This window comes from Rhea americana, unplaced genomic scaffold, assembly GCF_003343005.1.
Source record: "Rhea americana isolate MKP2758 unplaced genomic scaffold, rheAme1 scaffold_37, whole genome shotgun sequence".
NCBI classification, from domain to species: domain Eukaryota; kingdom Metazoa; phylum Chordata; class Aves; order Rheiformes; family Rheidae; genus Rhea; species Rhea americana.
The window spans coordinates 103,004-127,526 of record NW_028186501.1 but is presented as its reverse complement, the minus strand read 5'-3'; the positions used below and the strand labels follow the sequence as shown (position 1 = coordinate 127,526).

General features: G+C 37.9%; 1 protein-coding gene across 1 annotated transcript in view; it reads left to right on the top strand.

Annotated features, from left to right (window-relative positions):
* Positions 1-4,915: 4,915 nt before the first annotated feature.
* KDM3B (lysine demethylase 3B) overlaps positions 4,916-24,523 on the top strand; it is a 40,154-nt gene continuing 20,546 nt past the window's right edge. Inside the window, exons 1-12 of the mRNA XM_085312694.1 lie at positions 4,916-5,006; positions 8,346-8,513; positions 9,990-10,103; positions 10,539-10,644; positions 12,078-12,202; positions 13,662-13,730; positions 14,691-15,269; positions 17,536-18,781; positions 19,409-19,610; positions 20,930-21,144; positions 22,214-22,366; positions 24,230-24,337. Of these exons, the coding sequence (XP_085168820.1) occupies positions 8,469-8,513; positions 9,990-10,103; positions 10,539-10,644; positions 12,078-12,202; positions 13,662-13,730; positions 14,691-15,269; positions 17,536-18,781; positions 19,409-19,610; positions 20,930-21,144; positions 22,214-22,366; positions 24,230-24,337 (2,962 nt within the window). The 5' untranslated portion in view covers positions 4,916-5,006; positions 8,346-8,468. The remainder of the gene's footprint in view (positions 5,007-8,345; positions 8,514-9,989; positions 10,104-10,538; positions 10,645-12,077; positions 12,203-13,661; positions 13,731-14,690; positions 15,270-17,535; positions 18,782-19,408; positions 19,611-20,929; positions 21,145-22,213; positions 22,367-24,229; positions 24,338-24,523) is intronic.

Below are 24,523 nucleotides of genomic sequence, written 5' to 3'. Positions count from 1 at the left end.
TGTCATGAATTTTACTGGTAGTGTGTGCTACAGCATATGAGAGAGAATAGTTTGTTCCTGTTCATAATGTGTAAGAAAACTTACCAGTGAGGACTTCAGCGCAAGAGTTCAGTTTGATGTTAAGTCACTATAGTAGCCCGTAGTACAAAAGTATAGTGCAAAAGACGTAATCACCCTTTCTGTCTCTTGTGCATGATGCTTCATTGGACTCATAGTAAACTTGCTTAGGTAACAAAATTGGCAGAAAGCTAACCATTCTTTGTATATGCTTAGTGTCTTGCCACTTTAGTTGCTTAAACTTGTATACCATGGGTCAGCTGAGTTGCTGGTTCAAGGGAAAGCAATGGGAATGTGTAGTGGTAGTGTTGAGAGAATGTACTGGGTGCTCTTAATAACAGCAGGCTGCTAGTGAGAGAAGCTGCTTCATCTAAGCTGATTTAAGACATGTTTTTTTATCATATAAATTTCCAGAATAACCAGCTACATAAGTTAACCGCCAAGAACCTCTGGTGTTTTCTCAAAATGCTGTTTTGGGAAGCAACATCTTTAAGATATTTTGCATGCAGAATTATAAATGCACGTGTTTATAACTTACTGTGCATAAGAAGAATAATGCATTAAGCTACTAGAAGACTTTTTAAACTTTGCATTTTGGTCAACTTCTTTGCTTTGACTAATGATCCAATTTGCATGGTAGCTAAATCTCACATGGGGAGGTGGCAGAGTATTGTCCACCCTTCCACTTTACCTTTTGCATTTAGGTTGTGTTAGGTGGAATCCTTGGAGTCTAGTACTAATATAGATCTAATGCTTGCACTTTGCCTTGTGATATAAACAAAGCAGTATGCCTTGCTAGAGTAGCATCTCAATATAAGAGTCAGGTAACATGGGTTGAGGCTAAACTAGATCATCTTAAACTCATACTTGTAGGGCAATGAATGTTGTGGACCGCCTGCATCACAGATATTGCCTTAGGCACAGCGTCGCATAACTATGATTATTTTGCTGTAAGTGGTTAAGGTACAAGCTAATAAACCACCATGGTTACTTGCAGAGATGGAGCAGCCCTAGGTAGCTCCATATTAACTTATGCTCAGTCCAGTGTCTGCAAATGGAAAATGGTGAATCTGTGGACCTGGGAGAAAGAACCAGTGATAGTTTTCTCCATAGTGTTTTGCTGAGCAGTCTAGGAAAGTTTCAGTTTTCACTCAGGACTGCATTAAGGTGTAGAGCCTCTTGGAGTCTGATGCTATTTCAAAACTATTTGAATTCTTTGGAAACACTAGAAATCAGGGTACAGGGCTGTGAACGTTACTTGTTCCTGATASAGCAGAAATGCGGCAGTTGCAGTGTGCTCTAAAATGCTTCTGAGGCAAAGTTGATTCAGAATAGGGTGGGGCCTTTCTTAAGACTAGGTATCTTCCCTTGTATGTTGTGAGTTTTGGGTAGTTTCAAGCATTGATTTTTGAGCTGTAAATGATTCATGTTACTTCCCAGTCTATATGAGTAGCTACTGTTAGGGTGAGTAGTGATGCTCAAGCTGGAAAGGCCTTCATAGTGAATGACATACTTTTGCTGTAATGTGGTGTTTTATTTAAAAACTTACTAAACCAGCTGCTGCCAGGGATTGTCTACTAGATTTTTTCCTAGACTTTAACTGCAGCTTTCTTCCCCCCCCCCCACTTGTTCCTGATTTCACTTGAAATTTCTGTCATTTCTTAAATCTTGAAATGTTTCTTTTTCCCCCTTTTTATATAATAGCCAAAAACTGGAAAGGAAAACTGTATTGTCCTAATAGTGTCAAATGAACAGGATAAACTCATTTTTTTTTCAGATGTAATGTTTGTGGGTCCTCTAAGATATAAGTTGTACTGCAGAGTATGCCGTATATTACTGTGATATCAGAGCACTGTGTATGATCATAGTGTTAGCATAGAGAGATTTTAAGTTCATTGAGATTTAAATTCTGTTTTGATTCAATAGTATGAAATGGACTATAGAATTTTACAACTGACTATTTCTATATTGAGCCCCACAACTTTTTTGCCTAAAGAATATTCCAGAAGTGGAATATTCATTCTCTTTTCGGCAACCCTTTCATGAAGAGTGTGTTATCATTTCCTCTTTCGGTTTTCTTGAGAAATAACCTAATTTGACTAGTCTCTTCAGAGCTCACATTCTCTAGACCTTGGTCATTCCTGTTTGCTCTGTACAGCTCCTGCTAGTTCTGCACCAAACTGGTCTTAAGTATCTTAGCAGAGCATCTATTGAGGCCGAGTAGAGAGAATGGTCACTTCGCATGTCTTGCACATCATACTTCTCTTCATATATGTGGTACGTGACTGTCCTTTGTTGAAACAGCATGACATAGTTGAACATACATCTCTTCATGATCCTCTGTAATCACCTGTCTTTTTCTGTAAAACTGATACCTGTCTTGTTACTGGTAATTTCTGCCTCTGGTTGGCACCCTGTGCTTGTTCTCACAACTGCATTATGTTCTTTCAAGCAGGAAGAGATCATTTTGAATTCCATCTCAAATGTGTTTGCAGACCTACCCAGCCTATGATCTTTTTGCCAAACTTTGCAATCCTAGCATCAGTCACAATGTTCAAATGATTGTTGTTCAACAGTTCATTTTTGGAGCTAGAACAGATTCCTATGGAAACCACTCGGATAAAGGTTTCCATTTCATCACAGAACAGCTGATTTTGTGCCCAGCATGTAGGCTATCTATTTCCTAGTTTGAGAAGTTATATGAAAGTATCTCAAAATCTAAATCAAGATGTGACATCTTCTTCCTTTTTTTTTTTCCCCCCCTTCTGTCTACTCGGAAGACCTGGTAGTCATTCTTCAAACAGAGACTGATGAACCCATTAAGTATCTAATCTGTTCTACCCATGAATATTCTTGAGAATAGTAATTGATTTGCCTGTGAGTATATGGAAAAAAATTGCTCTTTGTCACTATAGGTTATGAAGGCTTTATTTACTTACTTATTTGAAAGCATCAGTAGTAAAACTGTAGTCAGGGATTTAATATGGAGTTCACTGAAATAATATTAGTGAGGGATAATTACCATTTGTTTTGTATGCAACAAAGATACAAGCTATATTTCGCCAAAAAAAAAGCTGTTCATTAAATTTTTTCTTTTTTGGAAAGAATTGCTTGTGCGCTTTGAACTTTAGATGCACTGCTTTTTGGCATGCAGTGGTTTGTTCTGGATATATGTCCAGCATCTTATACTGGAGAAAATAGGCTACTCATTTCTGACTGGCAGTGCTAAAATGCGTCTTCTGAAGCTGTCAGCTTACCAAAAAAAAGTCAGGTAGGATTGCATTGTCATTGCCATTGTTTACTTCAGAGATTTTTTAATAGGTTGCTAGCTTTATCACTGGTGGTGTATTTTCAGGTCATTAATGCATCAAAACTAAGTAACATTGGACTAAATTCCAATTCCTGTTGAGACTCACATAAAATGTTCCCCCTCAGTGTTTGAGGTCTGTTATGTTAACAGGTTTTAATGTGTTTAACTCATTCTGTATTGTATGTGTACAGTACTGTGTAACACTAATATTTCACAGAAGTGAAGATATGTATAAAGTTTTATTAATCAACAGAATAATAAGTTTATCAAATCAGATTTGAGATAGACCTGTCAATTTTATAGTTCTATTTTCATTCTCGTGCTATGTTTTCTATTATTTTGGCCAGAACTGTTGTCAAGCTAACAAGTTTAATTTCTTGCCCTTTTCTGAAATTGACTACTTAGCTTTCTTTCAAGCTTTTGAAAGGGTTTTTTAATAATACTGAAATACTTGAAGGCCAAGTATCTTCTCAAGCTGTTTCAAAAAGAGTGACTTGTTACCTGGACCCTATTGGTTCATAAACGTGTTCATCTCTATTAGAAATTGCTTAATATTGTTGTAAATTACTGAGCATGCGTTGAAGTGCTGACTCACATGATACTGATGCTAATCTTCAATTGCAAAGCAGAAATATTTATGGAAACTATTTGTGATAATTTATTAACAGCTCACTGCTCCCTTTAGGTAATGGTCCTAGTAGTGTTAGGATTTGTCTTGTTTCTGGTATATTTAAATACTTCCACTAACATTGATCCTGCCAAAGGCTTTTTTCCTTTGCTATCAGTATGCATTACAAACATAGGAAAGTACCAAGGATTTTAAAAAAACAACAACAAAAAGATGTATATTTTTTAATTTTGTTTAGCATCTTCACTTTACCTCTTAATTAGTATCAGCCTTTAAGTACTTTAAGTGCAGTATAGTTGTTCCCTTTAATAATTGTGTTTTCTGGGCTATATGTGGGGGCTTGGGATGCAGGAGAAGGATTGATATAAATTGTTTCAGATGAAGATTTTTTTTCTCCTTAGTTTTGTTTATAATTTTCCTAACTTTAGCAACTGACCATTCTGAAGTGCCTATCCTGTTTGTATCTCAGATAGCAACTTTTCCTATTTGCTTCTAAGAAACAGAGTAGAGGCATGATTATCGGTTTGGAAGTTAACGCTTGTCTAGGTATAAATGTGTTATCCATCTTTGTCTACCATAATAGCCTCCAAAATAATACCGTGGTTGCATTACATGTAAGAAAACTACTGTAGTTTGAATTTTTTAATATAATGATACCGCTAGCTGCATGAGACCATGGATGCGGCTCCCAATTTGAAATCTCAGCATCTGCCTTCCCTTTTCTCCTCTCTCATATGTTGATAATATAGTTCTTTCTACTTGTTAATGAGTAAGTGGTCATGGACCAACTTGTTACCTAGTTTTATTTGGTAATCTGCAACAGATTCCTACCAGTGCCTCCTTTCTGGGCATAAGTACTATTATTCCAATTTACAGATGGGGAAACTCAGCCAGTGAGACTAAATGGCTTGACCAAGGTCATGCAGGAAGCCTCTGATGGAGCAGGGAATTGATCCTGGGTCTCTGGCTACTCTCTAGCAACTGATGGACCATCCTTCCTTTCAAAACTAGGTAAAATTTAAGACCATTTTAAGGGATTATTATTAAACTTGATTTTTTTGCCATCTTCTGCTTTTTTAATATATAAAATCCTAAAATGTGAAGATTTTCTTATGTTTTTCCTTAGATGGCATCTACATTAGATCTTTGTGCAAATTCTAATGAAATAAGCTCCGGCAGTTTTTCTGTTACAAATCATGTTTGGAGCCTGCGTGTCACATGATAAAAAAGACAGGTATATCTGTCTTATCTACACTATGTTCTTCTTATTGCTACCGCTTCTGTAGTGGAACTGGTTTTGGAAAACTTTGGGGGAAATTCCTGTTTGAAGAGGGCTATATGGTTTTCTAGGATGTATTACAGTCTGAATGCTAGTGTAACTGGACAGACAAGAAAGCATTTTCTAGACAGATGCTTCAGGCTGTCTTTGTATATCAGATATAAAGCAGAGCATTAGCTCTGCTTTCTGGTGTCATCTTTTGGTGGGGAGGAAGAGGCCAAAAAACAAAGTTGTGGGAGTGTTGGGAGAATTGTAGGTGTATATGTATCCTCTACTTTTAATGTTGCAAGGAAATTGTAGATTAAAAAAAAAAACTAAAAATATTATTCTTTGTGGTTGGATATTGCTTTAAGGAATGCTTTCTTTTTCCCTATAGGAGGACTTGGAAAGTCTTGCAGGTGCATTTTGTCTAAACAGCATCAGTTGCTTCTCTTGATAAGGACATGTCTGCACAAATCGTGTATCTAGTTGCCATCGATAATATTACTGTTTAGAAGCATTGGTATTAACAAAGCATTATTGCTATTCTTACTAACAGATGGTCTAAATTGGTTGTGAGCAGAGCTCAACAGAAGACGTTGCCTGTAGAGGTGACCCTATGAATTTTAAGACCATTGATGCTTTGAGAGGCAACTTATTCTAGTGTAACCAGGGCTTTAGTATACAGACCTTTCMTTTTTGACCCAGAATTATGGTTTTCAAATTAAGATGAGAAAGAGCAGAAACTTCTCAATTACAATGCAGCAGTTTTGCTCAAAGATTCTGGGCTTTTCAACAAAGGTATAGTAGTGTTGCTTACCACTTCACATGTCAAAAGCAAATGTTTTATTCATTCTCACATCTGTCTTGTCTGTTCTGAGTTTCTTTGACTTTCTTTTTTCCAATCAGGATTCCCTAAGTGTGTTCTGCTTCCCTCCCTTTCTTCCCCCTCCTTTCCCTCCCCCCCAATTATAAGCATGTTGGGCATCAGTTCATGAATATACCTGTAATTATTTTCTGTAATCATACAAAGCAATATATACACAAACACTCCTAGTATTCTGTACAAGTCAGCTTCTGCTTCCATCTTGTACATATAGTACACAGAAAAATTGCTATCTATTGCAGATCCTGGAAACAGAAGCTGAGAACAGAAACTATCTGTTTGTCTTAAAGTTTTCTGCCTTTTTGTCGCTCTTGGTCTGTTTGAAACTACTGAGGTAATTTCCCCCTACATAACATATAATATTGTATGGCTCTGGAACAACTGCCCTGCATATCTGTATGTGGAAAAATACTGTTTGGTGTTGGTTTAGAATTGATAATACTTTCTAATAGTTGCAAATAAAAGTTTGGCAAGACTCAGTTGCTTATATTGAATATGCAAAAATGAAAGAAAATTTGAGTATTGGACATAATGTGTCCAAAGTCTGCGTGTAAAATAAACTTGCCATGCCTTCCCCGCTGTTTTGCTGCAGAGAGAGATGAGCTTCATATGATTATGCTGAAAGAGTCTTTTCTCTCCTTTTGATACAGTCATGGGTCTGTGATTTCAGAAAGGAAAACTTCAAGGTTTGCTTTCCGAGTTAAATAACAAAGTATTGATACTGCTTTGCATGTGACAGATATCACAGTGTTTGTTAAAGTATCTAGTGAGCACCTTACAAAAAAAAAAAACATAGAAGATCCGTCTTGAAGTCCATCATAGACTTCTAATTTTTTTTAAAAAAAAACCAAGGAGTGAACTTAAGTTTGCAACCAAAACTATGGCTGTTCCGCTGCAGTGATTCATAGAAATGTGACGTGTCGGTTAATAGAATGAAAGAGATTTCCAGTAGGTCTCATTTCATGTGTGTCACAAGGTAACCTTACTTTTTTAACTCTCCTATGAAGTACTGCATTAAAAATGAGCCTCGTAGGAATCCTTACTTCTTTGGGAGAGGTGGAAAAGCTGCACTTTATTGCTTATTTGATTTTGTGTGCCTTTAGGGATCTTTGCCAACTAGTTCAAGGGATTTGCTAGTGAGAAGTCTTTTCTGATTTGATCAAATCTGCCCTCCTTTTTATCCAATTCTTAAGTATCTTTTTAAAATGGCATATATTCCATAAAGACATATATATAACAGCTGTCTGGCTGCTACTCTTGGTGACCTTGTAACTGTTGTAAAAATCTACATTTCAACTATCCAGCTTAAGGAGTTTCTTAATTGATTAAGGATTTCTTGCTGTTCATCTGACTTATAATTATGTTTGTGTAATATACAAGTTGTATAAAAACTTGGAATGTTGCTGCATTTTAACACTTAATAGCCCTTAATTGTTAGTCTGTGGAATGAGACTTTGCAACCTGTGCTGCTGCTTGTGCTTAGCATTCTTGCAGTGTAATTTTGAGTGGCTTTAACATCTGTCCTTTTGTGATAGGAAGGAAAGAGGACGCTGTCTGAGAGTTGCAATTTAGAATTGTAACTTAGTTTATGTTGTCACACTGAGATTAGGTCATGAAATATCTAGTGAGTAGATATTTCTGGATAATATCACATATCAGAAATATTTGCATTTGGTTCAGGGAATTTAATAACATACAAGACAACAGAGAACTTCCTATTTAGAGGAGATTTCACAAACACAGAACTTCCTTGAAGGTTTCAGTTCTGAGAATGTCAGTTGTAATGTTGTCTGTACTGAGACAAGCCTTCTGTTGAAACGCCAGGTAGAAGTGTTTAAAGTCTCTAAAATTCCCTGTGGGAGGTTTGCTTTGGGGCATCAGTTGTACTTTGAGATAGATGGATTTTGTGTCTTTAATCTTCATATGGGAAATGCAGAATTCGTAGCTGGTCATATTTATTTGGGGAATTAGTGTTTTTTCTTAGTTTGGTGATTGCTGTTAATTTTATTTTTCTTTTGTAACATCTGATAGCAGAGTAGATGTGATACTCTTAATGTTATTAATAAAATACTAATCCTGATTTTCTGACCAGAGCTGCTACCCTTATTCGTAAGGGTTATTAGAATTTTGTTTTTTCTGCTCAGTGTCTGAAACAAGAGCTTAAATGTTTTTTTTTTCTCTCTCTTTTTTCCTCTTCCATCATCAGATTTTTGTGGAATTTGATGGCTGTAACTGGAAGCAACATGCTTGGGTGAAAGTCCATGCTGAAGAAGTTATAGTGTTGTTGCTGGAGGGGTCATTGGTTTGGGCTTCTCGAAGTGAACCAGTCATGCTGCAGGGAACTCGAGTCTCACTGACACAATGGCCTGCGCTGGTGAGTATTTGGCGAAAAGTCTTCATGTGCTCAGAGATTTGCATCATCAGCTGTACTGAGAAACATAAGACTTTGAAATCTGAAAGGCCACTATTATGCAGATACCAAAAAGAGGTATTTAGTGTTTTTTGGTAAACAGGAAGGCAGGTAGCTGTGAGTTGTAGTGTCTTCAGAGAGGCACCTGAAAAGTAGGGTCCTGCCCTAGAAGCTGCCAACTCTTACCTCACAGAAATGAGATACTGCTTATCACTGTTGGGTCTCTGAAGAAAATGTGATACAAATCTGGAAAGATTGAGTTACGTCAGAACCTGCTGGAAGACTCTTAGAAGCAAATGTGGACCCATTCTGACCCGAGTATTTCCACTAAAACTCAAGCTGTATCTATAGCCTTGCTGAAAAGTGTTTCTATCCCCAATACTCTGAGCACCGTCTGAGCACTCAGACTTTCACTCAAGTACTGCAGCCCTACTCGGTTAAGTGCATGGGAATACTGACTGGGCTTAACCAAAGAAGCAGAGCACTTATATACAATGTGGACAATTCTGAGAAAACAGCTGCTTATCATTATGAAGGTGTTTTTTTTTTTTTTTTTTTGAGGTATCACCTCTGTGTTCATCCTCCATTGCCTCTTTCTTGTGGTCCTGGTCAATTCTAGGAGATACAGTTTTACATGAACTGAGAACATAAATGTGCATTGCCTTTTATATTTATGTAGTCAGGTACAGGAGAATAGGGTGAGAGCAAGCTTTATGAGTGCTATTAAGGCAAAAATATCGTAAATACGTCTGTGTTAAAATGTGGTAATTGTGAGCATGAGATACAGATAGTAAATTTCAGAGACTCCGGTGGCTGATAACTTGCTTTTTCCTCAGCAAGTTATGAGATTATCATTCTGACTCTGCTAGGTATATTTTCATAAGTAATTTGTCCTGCAGTTTGTATGTCAGTAGTACACTTGGCATGAACTTCAGGTTTGCACAAAACAATAGTAACAAAAATGCTTTCTTTTATTAACATGTCTGTAGTAGTGTGTATTCCTGTGTAGAATTCGGGTGTAAAGGTGATCCTTTCAGGAGGTCATTTCTGAAATTCATAGGATAGTTTGAACAGTTAGTTTATTCTTACCTGAGCATCAGAGGATGCTTATTCTATGACAAATCAAATACCATAAAAGGTATTTTTCAGTTCTACTTTAAGTTCTAATGAAGATGTAGAGTCAATATTCTGTAATTTCTTCTTCTATGATAACATGCCACACCTGCAGGATGTATTGATTTGGACATAATGTCTTAATTGACTTAGACATAATTGACTTAGTCATAATTTGCATTAAAACTCAGATACTGAGAAGTTCAAGTTGAGAAACTAATCTTTTTATTCTTTGTTATACTTGAATAGCATGTGAAAACAGCTGTTGTTGGTCTGTGTATGTACTCAGTCATTTTTTTTATAACTTTCATTTTTGTTGTTTGTCAGACCTTCACTCCTTTAGTAGATAAGCTGGGTTTAGGCTCTGTGGTCCCAGTGGAGTTTCTCCTGGACAGACATCTACGTTTCCTATCTGATGCCAGTGGATTGCGTTTGTTTCAGGTATTTGAAGTATGTTCAAGTATACCACAAACTTAACTTCTGACTGTGCTTGTCAGATTTTACTGTTCCACTTACATTCTTGCTTCCTTCCTTCCACTGCCCTGTGTATTTGGGTTTGTTTTCTTGCTTTTATGGATGTTTATACTAACTTCCATCTGCATTAAAAAAGTTCTAGCTCCTGTTCCGTGTCAGTCAGTTGGGAGAGCTAGCTGCCAAGTATTGTGGAGCCAATAGTTGCAATTGAAATTCCACAACAGCTTTTGCATAGTTAGCTCGTCCCTTTCTTTCTCTTGACATGTTTAGCAATGTTTTCTTAGTTTTATTTCTTATTTTTGTTTGTCCCTCTCTGAGAGCAGTCCAGGAGGAGCTGTAGCTCAAACTAATGATTCTATTTCTTTWAAAGACTCTTATTTTAAAAGCATTTTTTGTTGGCAGATGGGAACAGAAAGTCAAAATCAGATTCTGCAGGAGCAGCCTTCGCTAAGAGAATCTGTCAATGCCTTGATCAGTGACCAGAAGCTTCAGGAGATATTTAGTAGAGGTAAGAGTAACTGTTTTTCCCTTCCAGAACTTTTGACTGTTGCGAAACATCTGAATTATGTATGCTGGGATCTGTGAAGGAGAACAGTAGTAGTATATGTTACAGTTTGCCTAGGAAGGTCAGCTTTCTGTGTTTTTTCAGAAGTTCTTTACAAAAAGCACTATTTCATAACAGATACTGAAAAGGAGGTTGCTGAGATACAACCAGAAGTAACTACTGGCAATGCCCACGTATTTGTAACTTTCTTTAATGCTCTTAGCTTTGAATTTTTTTCTAAGGTAGGTAATTCTGGAAATTTAGAATTGAACTTTAAAGCCAGAGAAAATTTTCTTTTGTTACCACAAATTTAAATTTTGGTATTTTGACAATTAATGCAATCATTATTTAATTTGTAAATTTGGGACCATGGTTACTGAGCATAGTATTAGTATCCAGACTGTTATCTGGATAGCATAGGTTTAAGCCTGATTATAGCTTTTGATTGTCAGATAGAGGTCTTCTAATTTGAGTGGTAAAACAGTCACCAATCCAGAATTTGGATTTGGGGGTCTCAGGAACTCCCTAGAGGCAGGCCACTGTATTACATTTGAAGGGGATGTAATTCTTAATGGGGACTTGGTGCTTTTTGATCTAATAAAACACATGTTGATACAAATGATATGAGGAGAATACTACTTATGTGACCAAGTAACTTCAGAATTGTTTAGTATAAAGCTACCTTCTGCAGCACCAAGGATTGATCGTATCAGATGCATGGTTATTGGTTATGTGGATCTCGGCAATCTAATTTTTTTTTTTTTTTTTTTTTTTTTTAATTTATCTAGACTTAAGGCGGGAGGAAGACTCTGCATGCTGATGCATGCTGATGTGGAGACTGGGGCAAGGGAGGGAACCTTTCAATAGATGACCTGTTATACATCATCTTTAAAGACCTTGTCCAATTACATTAAAGTCTTCAGAGATAAAGTGTATAGTTCCATTCTGAGCTATATACTGTTTATACTGAGATTTTATGCATGGTTAGTGGTGAGTCAGAAAATTATGACTCTCCACCGGATTGATGTCTTGTAATTATTGATCTGTAGGTCAGAAAGCAGAGGAGAGTAGTTAGCAAGGAGCCCTCATTGGCAAAATCAAACTAAAAGGACCAAGTCTGTTTTGATCTTTTCTTTAGTTTGTAAATAAAATAAAATACGAATTTCATCTTTACCATAGCTTTGAGTTACACCTTTAAAGGTTTATTTAATTTTTACAATACAATACTTGGCTTATGCAGGTTTTGCAGCAGATACTCCATCACTTTAATTGTGTTCTGCTGGGAAGCTGTTGTTTTAGGCCCTAATTATATGCACAGAAATATTTGTATTATATGACCCTCAACTGATATGACAGAAAGCTTGTCTGAAAATATACTTTAAGCACTTCTTTTCCAGGTCCTTACAATGTCCAAGGCCAGAGGGTTAAGGTTTACCAACCAGAGGATGAAAATAGCTGGCTGTGTGGTGTTGTGAGCCATCAAGACCCAATAACTCGTCTTATGGAGGTGTCTGTGACTGAGGTAAAAACAAATAAATAATAGTGCAGCACTACTTTAGGTTTTATAAAATACAGCTCCTCAATATCCCATGAAGAGTATCAGCTTCACTAAAGCTTGAGCTTTTGATTCTTTGTTCATTGTTTTAAAAGAAGAGTAATTATTCACATAATGTTTTGATGAAAAAAAGATCTTTGCTATTATGATGACTTTGCATAATAAATGATAGTATGTGGCTCACTTCAACAAAAGAGGTTCATTTGAAAGTGAACTCTGTGTGGAAAAAATATTGAAAGTAGCTTTCTGGTTAGAGACTGTTCTGATATACAAAAACTACTTTTGGAGTCTGTTATGCTGTGGTTTTCATATGCCTTCTCTCTAAGCTTCTATATGATGGGCTGTACAGATGGTTTGAAAGAAAGGTAGCACAGAAGATGCAATCTCAGTCTGAATTGAAGAGATTGATGTATTTTAGCTTAGACTGTTTGCTTCTTTCCCCAGTTCTAGTCAGTAAATCTGGTGGGTATGGTAAACAGCATAGACTATCTGTGCACTATTAGAGTCATTTGGTTTGCATTGTGGAGTTCTGCGGAGTCTGACAGTTTTCCTGGCAGCCTGCTCATAATGGCTCCCTTTTTAAGGAGCAACTTGGAACTGGTCTGGTGAGGCTAGATGTAAATTACTGTGGCAGTAGCAGTATTTTATCTGGGGTGAGGGAGGGAAGGAGGGATGTTCCACATTGGCTTTTCCATGTCTGGGAAAGGATACGTGCAGAATGAGTGCACTGCATATGCAAAGTATGGTAAGTCAGCCTGGCACTTTGGAGAGGCACTGAAGTTACGGAGTACGTGCTCTCAACATAGGCATGTCAAGAAGCAGTCAATTTACTATGTATCAATGGTGAAATAAAAAAGGTAGCCTCCATGCACAGCCATAAAGATTGRGTGTTCATTGCTTCTTGCTGCATGCAAGTACCTGATCAATTTGAAGCAGGTTTTATTAGAAGTGATTTTTTTATAGTCTCCCTCTTTTAATAGGGCTATTGCATTAGTTTATAATCTTTCTTTTGGGTACACACTAGTAGGGATAGTTAGCATAAACTGATGCATTTCCTTTCAGTAGTCTTTTCTACATCCAGTAGAGCAAACATGGAGAAGCCTAAAACAACTCAAACAAATTTGAAGTAGGAGAATTGTGTTTAATGTAATGAATGCCCTTAGAGATGGTCAATGCAGTACAAGTACATGATGGAAGAATAGAAGGAATCAAATCTGAAAGCTGCCGAAATAGAGAGAGTGCAAAAGGATAAAAAAAGTAAGATGAAAGACTTGAGAATTATTGAGGACGGAGGAAGAAAAGGAGAGGAGCTACTGGGTAACCTTGTGTTAAATTGTGTAACATTAAAATGTTTCTGTCAATACTGTACGTGCTGACTTAAACTTTTTTTTTTCTTCCTCCTTGATGCCAATCTGCAAAAAATCAGAGTGGTGAAATAAAGTCAGTGGATCCTCGACTGATACATGTGGTGATGGATAACTCTTCTCCAAGTGAGGTACTGCAACAGTTCATGTCTCTGTATATACATTGTGGAGCTTCATGACGGTTTAGGTGTTTTAAATGGAAACAATTGAAAACTCATGCTGTATTCATTGGCTGAAATTGAAAAAGGAAAGTTTTCTTTGCCACCTTTACAGATGGTTATAGCTTTCTTTAAATAATCTTATTTTGTGTTAGCTGAACCTGGTCTTACTAAGTTCAGTAGGGATCTTGGTGGATTTCTGATATTCAAGATTGTTGTGCTCCATTTTAAGAGATAGTCATAAGAATGTCTCTGTGCTTGTTGCATTCTTATTACAGTATCATCCTTCTGTGCTTCTCCACTCACCGTTTTAGGCCTTTCTAAAAAATGCTGTCTAGCCTCTCTGAGGCAGGCTGTGTATACTAGTGGCATGAAATCCTGGTATTTTATTGCTTTATTTAAGAGAGGTCTTATAACATTTGGACCTATTGGGTGGGTTGGGTTGTTTTGTTTGTTTTTTTTTCTCTCCTAGCCTAAAAGATACGCTATTGTCTGCAGTTAAATATTGGGCACTCTAGGTAGTGGACCAAAAGTTTGCCCTTCAGAAGAACTGAGGAGGTTAGACTTGTGGTATATGTAGCATGCAAATACTTTTCATACATTAGCAAGAACTACTTTAAAATATGGTTGTGTTGCGTATTTCCCAGAATCTGCTATGATGTGGTACATGCTGTAGCAAAATAACTTGGCTAAGTAGCTCATTGTGGAGATCCTGTCCTGGTATAAAAAAGACAAGCATGAGCTTATGCTTATGTTCTGTGTTCACATAGTTTCCTATGTTAAATTTGTTAATTTGTTAAAAAAAAAAAAATGCTTCTAAGCTTAAAGCAGTGTGATGTATTTATTGTGCTAGTGAAGAAAATGTTGTTTTAAGTGAGAATGAGGTAGACCTGTCTGCTCTATGTAGTGATTGCATGGTTTTATCTGTTATAGGGAGGGGGCCTCAAGGCAGCTAAATCATCTAAAGGGAAAAAGAAGAGAGAGAGTCTGGAGGGAAAGGATGGGCGAAGGAGGAAGAATGCTTCAGATTCTGGATGTGATCCTGCAATGAAGAAGCTAAAAGAGAGGGGTGAGGCAGATAGCAATAGTAGTGATGGAGGTGAGGCAAGCAGAGGTCCTTGGAAAGGAGGCTCCACTAGTGAAACAGGACTGGATCCAAGGGCGAAACAGTTGCCTTCGTTCGTTCCTCAGATTAATCGCAATATTCGCTTTGCCACTTACACCAAAGAGAATGGCCGAACGCTAGTAGTCCAAGATGAGCCAGTTGGTGGAGACACACCGATACCCTTCACTCCATTTTCCTCTGTGGCTGGGCCAGCATTAGTAGTTGGGTCTGGATGTAAAGAGGTGGGAAAATCACTGGAACAGGTCAGCCAAGGCACAGTGACTTCTGCAACAGCAGTTACAACAACTGCTTTGACGCCAACAACTGTGAGGATCTCAGATACCAGTATGTCAGCAGTTACTGGACAGGAGAAATTGAAAACAAGCCGATCACAAACTCAAGGAGAGGTGAGTAGCTTGCAGTCCAGCATATTGCAATGTATCTTTTGCAATGTGTTCTTGTTACGAAATGTCTTCACGGAACTAAGAAAACTGTTTCTCTTATGCTTTTCTTTTGCCCCACTCCACCAAGAAAAGAGCCCTTCTATTACCTGATCCAAAGAAGGACCCAAGACAAAAGGATGCTACTTGACAGAGGAATTCTCAGAGACAGCTTTTTAGCACTCTTATCTTTATCGAGCCTTAATCTAGGAAATGCAATTTCTTACAGAGTGCAGCCTTAAAGTGACTAAGCACTGCTTTAATGTAATTAATTTGGTAGTGTCACTTGGAAGATAACCGACTTAATCTCTTACCTTTTGTCTAAAGATAAGCATAAGAATATGCACTGAGTTGAACATTTAGATTTAAAAAAAAAAAAGGAAAGAAAACTGAGAACTTACTTTGAGGAGCTTTTATAGATGCCCAACTCGTCTGTTGCAACTATATGATAACTGCATACTAGAAGAACAATTGCATCATTTACTATCTAGGGCTGAAAACAGAGAAGTCACTGAAATATTTGAGTTAGGTACTTTTAGAAACAACTTGAATAAATCGCCATGTCCAGAAGCTAATTGAAGATTTTTTTGGTTAAATGTCTGTGTTTTGAAGGGGAAAAACAGATGTGTAGAGGAGAAATCTGGTTAAATAACAAAATAGAAAAATAGAAGACTTTTTAAGTAACCAAATGAAGGCTTAGTTTTTAAAAAAAAAATACTCAGTGCTCTGAGGAGTAAAGCAGAAATCAAGAAACTTGTAATCTATTGTATAAATATGAAAATGAGAGATACATTAGAGATTCCAAGGAAATTGCCTGGATGTTCACTGGATTATTTTCATCATCGTCTTTTGCTTTAGCTAATGGAATAGGAGAGAAGGTTAGATGTTTAGCTTGGGAGAAAAATTAATAGGTACTAATGTGTAAAGGAGAAATAAAAATGTAGAAGGCAGGAGGGCTGCATAGTTACTGAGACCTCAGAAAGAAACAGAATTCAGAGTTAGCTACAAATATATGTGAACGGTTGAAATTATATCTATCGTCAGTGGTACTAAGGAAGAACTTCTTTTGTTGTGCTGAGAAACTTCGATACTACCTCTCCTCAACCCCAGATCATTTTGTTTTAAATCATTATTAATATTCTGGTCTCAATTTGTGGGTAGACCACTGATCAAGAAACTAAGCACCGTTTGACAATATTTTCCACAGTTGGGGGTGGGAGGGAGGACCTGATGCAAATCTCTGTTTAAAAAGAAATGCAGATAGTTCACAGCTGGTCTCAGACTATCCACAGTGTTGATGTGCTTTGATCCATGAGATTATTAAATAAGCTTATCTTGCGTTTGTTTGTTATTTAAAAACATTTAGATGCACGTTAACTTGAGTAGTGCTCGTGAGAGGACTTCTAAGCGGGAACTCAGATAAGAGGAATAGAAATGATGAGTTAGTCACAGAATATAATAAGTTGCAGCAGAATTGACTGATTGTGAGACTTGTGAAACCTGAGTAAACATAAACTGAGATGAGAGCAAATAAATATTCCATGTTATAGTGATGGATCTAGGGGAAACCTGAAAATAAGAAAAGTCTTCYGTATTTAAAAAGCGTAACAATTAAGGCCTTTGTGCTTAACATCTACTAAGTCATCCACTCAAAGGCACTCCTACGTGGGCATCTACCTGTCAACAGATGTGGTTTGTGATGATCAGGAACAGTCTGTTTGCTAAGTGCTGTAAGTCCTTTTCTTTGTTTAATTAACTTTAAAAACTGAGTTAATTGTCCTAAGTGTGCTGGTTAGGTAAGAGAAGATAATCAGAATGATGTTGGAGGAGGAAATAAGGGAAATTATTGAAAAGCAGTTTGAATTAAAGTTCTTTTCTTGTTTATTTGAATTAAAGCAATCAGTTCTTTAAACACACCAGTGATTTAAAAGACAGTACATCTCGTCTTGTATCACATTTTTTTCTCTCATGCAATAAGGCATTAAGTATTCGTCTTCTCCATATGTCTTCAGTGTGGAAGAGACATTGTTAACTTACTAGTTTAGATAGCTTGTAAGTAGAAGAAATTAGCAGAAACATTTACACTGAAGAAACTTCCTGTAAAGGTTTTATTAGACTAAGTGTTTCCGTTACCAGTGGATGAGTAATGCTATTGTATAATTAGATGAACCAGAGTATTGCTGAATCAAACAAGAATCTTTTAATTGGCTAATGCTTTTTATTTTTGTTTCAGAATTCCCGAAATTCACTTCTGGCTTCTTCTGGATTTGGGGTCTCTCTTCCAAGTGCTTCCCAGTCCTTGGTCTTTGGGGGTGGAAGAAACCAATCAAATGGAGTGGTGACTTCAGAAAGCAAGCCTTCCGGATTTGCCTTTGGTTGTAGTACTGGGCAGGAGGCTCAGAAAGATTCCGATCTGTCCAAGAACTTGTTTTTTCAATGCATGTCCCAAAATCTACCTACCAGTAACTACTTCACAGTCATTTCAGAGAGTTTGGCTGAAGATGCATCTAGTCGGGACTCATTCAAGCAGTGCACAGAGAATGTGGGTGCTGGGATCTGTAAAGGTAAAGTTGTTCTTTCAACAGACACTAAACCAGGAGCCCAGTCTGGCAGTTCTGCAGAGCGGAAGCTGCCTGTGGAATCTATGCCCACCCTCACCCCAGCCTTTTCGCGAAGCCTATTGAATACTCGCCCCCCGGATAATCATGAAAACCTGTTTTTACAGCCCCCAAAGCTATCAAGAGAGGAACCCTCAAACCCTTTCCTGGCATTTGCTGAGAAAGCAGAACTTAGTCCTTTTAGCAGCTTTGCATCTTCATCTCAGACAGGGGTTTCTACTCCCTCTACACCTGTGGGTCTTAAGGCCACTTCTGGCTGGCCAGAATCATTCACATCTGCAGACTCTTCTCTAGCTAAGAAGAAAACATTGTTTATAACGACTGATTCCTCAAAGATGGTCTCCAGTACTCCAGGTTCAACAATTGCTGCTGGTGTTCAGAGCCCTTCCACTGTAGGGAATGGCCGTTCCAGCTCACCGACCAACAGCCTGACACAGCCTATTGAGATGCCTACACTGTCCTCCAGCCCAACAGAAGAAAAACCATCTGTGGGCCCTGGGCAGCAGGACAATCCTCTCCTGAAAACTTTTTCTAATGTGTTTGGCAGGCATCCACCTGGCTTTTTTTCACATACAGAGTTTCCACAGGAGAGCAAAGCCCCATTTGAAGCTGTGAAAAGGTTCTCTCTAGATGAACGGAGCTTGACATCCAAACAGGACTCAGACTCTAGTACCAATAGTGACCTGTCAGATTTGAGTGACTCTGAAGAGCAGCTCCAGGCCAAGGCTTGTATGAAGGGAATCCCAGAACACTTGATGGCGAAGCTAGGCCCCAATGCAGAACGCAATGCTGAATTGCTGCTGGGAAAAGGGAAAGGGAAGCAAACCCCAAAGGGACGGCCTCGCACAGCTCCCCTAAAAGGTGATGACTTCAATGGCAGATGGCTTGGAAATAAGGAGGGGTGGGATACTGGGATGATACTTTCTATGTGGCAAACTACATAATGTAGCTTCAGTGTGTGTGTGCGTATGTATGTTAGGACAAAGCTGGTATGCAGAGGACTTGAAAAACATTAGAATTTTCTTGTGGGTTTAAGTTTACTACTGTCCATGTCTTAATTAAAAATATCTTGTCTTAATTAAAAATATCTGGTTACTAGTCATTGACTTGATGTGAGTGGGGTGTAGGTATTGTTCAGTCTAGCTGACTCCTGTGTGGAAAATGAGAAGAAACAAAAGCTGGTCTATCTGTAAATAAATGCTGTTCAGTACTTTGTTGTATAGCCCTAACTTAACCAGGTGGTCCTTCATTTTACAAAGCTTTTTTCTCTAAAATAACTATTGTTCCAATGGAGTGTGGCAGACTGGTAAAAGTGTTTGTGCAAATGAACAGTCTTAATAGGCTGGCATGGATATGAGTATGCTGTTAATCTTTCTGATGGAAATACATTTTTACAGATCTTTGAAAATTTGGGGTGAGTGGGGAGCTGGTATACTTTTGCTGTTGCGGTTAACTAATGAGTTCGTTCTTCTATCTTGTCCCACCCAGTTGGCCAGTCTGTGCTGAAAGATATGAGCAAGGTGAGGAAGCTAAAGCAGTCAGGTGAGCCTTTCCTCCAGGATGGCTCTTGCATCAATGTAGCCCCACATCTGCATAAATGCCGGGAGTGCCGTCTGGAGCGGTACCGCAAATTTAAGGAACAAGAGCAGGATGACTCAACTGTGGCCTGTCGCTTCTTCCATTTCCGGAGGTGCTCAAATCCTTCTTTCCTTCGTATGTAGTCTATGTGCAGAGTATGGGCCTTCTCCAAGCGCAAAGTATTTATGTTTTACTTAGCTAACTTGCTTTGGTTTAATAATGAAGCATTTAAGTGTCTTCCATTTTTCTATCATTTAACTAGTGTTCCCTTGCTGGGTGGGGGATGTGGGGGAAGAGCCGCTATTGAAAGGTACAGCTATATGACAGTAAGGGAACCTCAAGGTTTCTTACAAGTGTGCTTTATTGAGTAGAATTTTATTGCTAGGTAGCAGTTCATACTGCAGTAACTGTTTTCTACTTCCTTATATGAAGTTCAGAACAGATAAAACTTTAATTCTGTTACCAAGTAACTAAACGTTGCCAGTATGAGGCTAATGTTTGACTAGGTTTTGAAATCTGAGTGTAGAACTGATTTCTAGGAATAGAATACTATCTCTATTTCTCTCTGTGGTGCATATACACCATAAAGCTCTTTAACCAGTCATGTTCCTCTTGATCTTCCTTATCTGCCTATTCTAACAAGTGCAATGCATCATGAGAAAAAAAGGATACTATCACCCTTTTTGGCACATAAATGGGGAAGTGAATCTTTAGTATGTGCCATCCATCCGGTAAAGATTGTAACTGCTTCCCCATCTGAGCTTGCTGTTAAAAGTGATCTAGCATTGAGGTTAAAGGCAAGATTGCTTTTGTTGGAAAACGATGTCACTTTTAATAGTGACAGTAAACATTCAGGGTCTGGTAACCTATGCTGTTACACCTCTTACTACACAAAGACTAGGAGAGTCAACAACTATTGATGAAACATTGAGTCATCTGYGTGCAGAGCAGTGGCAAGAACGGTAGATACGATGATTTTTGTGTGTCTTGTAACATGAACTGTTAGAACAGTTGTCAAGTGTTGGCAGTAGTAGTGAAGTGAAATATTTAGTCCCCCAAAGCTGGGGAATGATCTTCTGAGTTAAAACAGAGAATGAACTGTGCAGAGGTTTATTAACAGTGTCATTTAGCAGACCAAATAAATTGAATTTTATCATCTTATCATATTAATGGTATAAAAAACATCATTTATTACAATATAGCAACTTCACATCTGCAGGATTACTGGGACCTGGGGATTCATTCTCATAATTTTTGCTGCTGCTGCCTTTGTGTAACTTTATAAAACCAAATAAAGAAGTGAATATGCTAGTTCTGTTAACTTTAGAGTACAACTCTCTAGCTCAAGGATTTTTTTGATTCGGACATATGACATTATTAGTTAAAGGCTGTTGGAACAGCTTACTCATTACTTCATCCTGTTTTTTGCAGGCTGATATTTACCCGGAAAGGTATCCTACGAGTAGAGGGATTCTTGAACCCACAGCAGAGTGACCCTGATGCCATGAGTCTATGGATTCCTTCTTCCTCCCCTGCAGAGGGGATTGATCTGGAGACTTCAAAATACATCCTGGCCAACGTTGGGGACCAGTTCTGCCAGCTTGTTATGTCAGAGAAGGAGGCAATGATGATGGTGGAACCACATCGTAAGCTGGGTTTTGGCATTGTTTTTTTTTGTCTGTCTTCTATGTATAATGTGTGTATGATACAGTGGGATAGAGTTGAAAGAGTAATGTAGTTCCTGTTGCAGTACTGCTTCTTTTTTTTCCAAAGAGAAGGATATATTTACTTCATTAGGGTATGTCTAATTGTGGGACCAGCATTTGGGATGTCTCATTTGGGTCAGTGCAGCATTTCTACTAAGGGAACTAATGATAAATTTCCCAGACGTTAATTTGATTTTCCATAAGAAAATGCAGAAATTAGCTGACCTGTGTTCCTAAGAAAATAGAAATGAGTCCAAAACACTTATCGCACTGACCAGCTTTGCTTTAATGAGCGGTTTTTCTTATATATTCCTATCCTGTTATGCTCCAGGGACATCACGTCAAAAACACAGGATTTTCTAGGGAGGGAGCAGAGCCTGCTTTCAGCCTGCAAGAACTCAGATGAGCAACTAGTTGACAGTGTTGCCACTACAAGGGAAGTGGGTTTGGAACAAATTTTCTCAAGGTAGCCAGTTCAGCCTATCACACAGATAGCTCTGATTATCTGATTTATTTTATTTTATTTTGTTTTTTTTAACTCCCTCTTTCACTCCTGGAATGTGCAAGGGCAGCCAGTTGGAGAGGGTTTCTCCTTCCATGCCCAATGTGTTAGCTTGGAATTCATAGCATTGATCGGGCTCTGAATAATAAAACTAAATACTCATAGTTCTGTAAGCTTACAATATCTGCACATAAAACTAGCAGAAGTTTTATGATTTTATTATAGTTTCCATAAGTGCTCTTTAAAATTCTGTTACTGTGGAATTATGTTAGGTGTTTGGGTGCTGATTTTACCCCTTCTTTGAAATGGTGATTTTGGTAGTGTCACAAGACTAGCAACTCAAAGAATGTGGTTTTGGATATAAAAAGTGTGTTTCTGTATTTCCCCTTCAGATAGCCATGTTTCTGTGAATTTTTTCCTAAGCAACTTTACTATGCTATTCCCAAATTGGAAGGGAGAAAGATAAATTGTCAAAGCAGTAATTCCTAATGTTCCTCCTATTTGTAGAGAAAGTGGCATGGAAACGAGCAGTACGTGGTGTGAGAGAAATGTGTGATGTATGTGAGACAACACTCTTCAATATTCATTGGGTTTGTCGTAAGTGTGGCTTTGGGGTCTGCCTGGACTGTTACCGGCTGAGAAAGAATCGTCCACGTAGTGGTGAGTATTGGTCTTTCCCTCTGTAATCTTTGAACAGGCTAGCTTTCAGTGGGAATAGTTTCTGGGAAACTGTTGAAGTTTTTGTAGGAGAGCTAGTGTCTATTAGCATGGGAAGCTGGTAGTTTGGAATTTTGTCAGCACTGTCTTATCTGTTGCTGTTCCATTTTCTATGTAGTTAAAATTTGTATATTGAAATTGTAACATCAGCAGGCTTAGGGTGTGTGCGGTGACAGACTGCTGTGTAGTTCCATCTTCTGGTCACAGGATTAAAATATGATAATAATAATACGTTATGTAAATGGGCTAATGAGCAGAGATGGCAGAGAATTGCTTTCTGTAACAAGAAGTTGCAGATTGTGAAGTTTTCTTCTCTTTGATTACTTGATGCACCTGAGTTTATAATTCATGAAAATTCCCAAAAGTTCAGTTTCTAACAAATAGAGGCATACTGTATTTACAACTGTGAACTGATGTTTTTGTGCATATCTGACTGTCCYGAGAATTCTTTAGTAGTAGTATGGGTGCTGACAGTGGTAAATCCTTATACATATAAGGCTATTAGTGACAGATACACTATTACATGGAACAAATGTACAAAATACAAGGTATTCGTAAATGTGGGTACTGCTATCTACTCATAATAAAGGTGCTAGGGGATATTGAATGAATTATAAAAGCAATGATTTAAAAAAAAAAAGTCAAACTTCACCTGCTTTTGTATAATACAGTATATGAACTTACTGCTAGAATATACCAAGGAAATGGCAGAAGGATGTGGTTAACCAGAGTACAATGGAGGTAGTTGAAAGCAGAATAGGGTTTCTTACATCTGGCATTGTGCATGTTTGGAAAACACATTTAGGATTGAATATATGACTGAAAGAACATGATATCAAGATTTCCATGATTCTAGGGTAATGGTCTCTTACTCCCTTTCTTTTCACCCAAGTAAATAAATACAACATTCTTACCTGTGATAGACCAAAATGAGGTGTCTTGAGCACATGGGAAGTTCTTGCTCACTGGCATACAGAGAAGGGTCAGTACTGGAAAGATAATACTTCACAACATGAAATGTATGTATATTGGCTTGCCAATACTGTCTTCCCGAAATCAGTATTCTAAGGCCTAAGTTGAGAACCAAGATGCTATTTAAATAAAATTAGTTGTACCTCAACAGATCTCTGAAGTATGCTGCAGAAACAACCCATGCAAAGTACCCTGTCTAAAGGACCCTGAAATAAAGTTGTATATGATCCGTCTCATCTTCTGCTTTCTAGGACGAGTGTAGTGTGCAATTCATGCAGTTTCACGGTTGTAGGCACAGCTTGGTTTAAAAATATGAAGACTTCTAAATTTGTCAGATTTTTTTCTCAATCTGTTCATTTGTTGGGGGAGGTTGACTTTGTAAGGAGATTACAGGAGAGTCTAGTTGCTTCTTCCTTAAGCTGATCTGCAGATACTCTTTGTGAAAAAGCTTGGAAGATGATGACAAGTTAGGCTAAAATTATCCTATAACTTAGGAAAGCAGTATGAGAGTGAAAATATGATCTTAAAAATAGGGGCTAAAAGCTAAGATTTTGGGCACTAGAAAACAAGAAGCTAGTAGCAATGAAGGGAAAATGATTATGGTAGTTTATAATCTGGAACAGCAAGGAAATTGCTATAGATCCTGTTGTAATGGACCCTGTTTATAGTTTGTTTCTGAACTTGCCAAAATAGGAGTAGATTCATCTGATCTGTGAAGAACCTGAAGAAACAACACTGATGTAGAAGCAATATTCTGAATTGTAAAGCTTTAGTGACTTTTATACAAAAATTAATTCTTCTGTTTTTGTTTTGTTTTGTTTTGTTTTTTTCCAGAGACAGAGGAGATTGGTGATGAGGAAGTGTTCTCTTGGCTGAAATGTGCAAAGGGGCAGTCTCATGAACCAGAGAATCTTATGCCAACACAGATCATTCCTGGCACAGGTAATGCTTGAAACCTGAAAGGAGCAATTCTAAATTTCATCCCAATTTTGAGAAAGCAAGTGAAAAAAAATAATCTGATGGTTGTTGTTCTAGCTGTTGTTTTATCTAGCATGTTTGTGGAATAGGATGCAGAGGAGGCTTCCCTTTGCTACAGCAGAAGGATTGAGGAGGGGTAGCCCACATGAG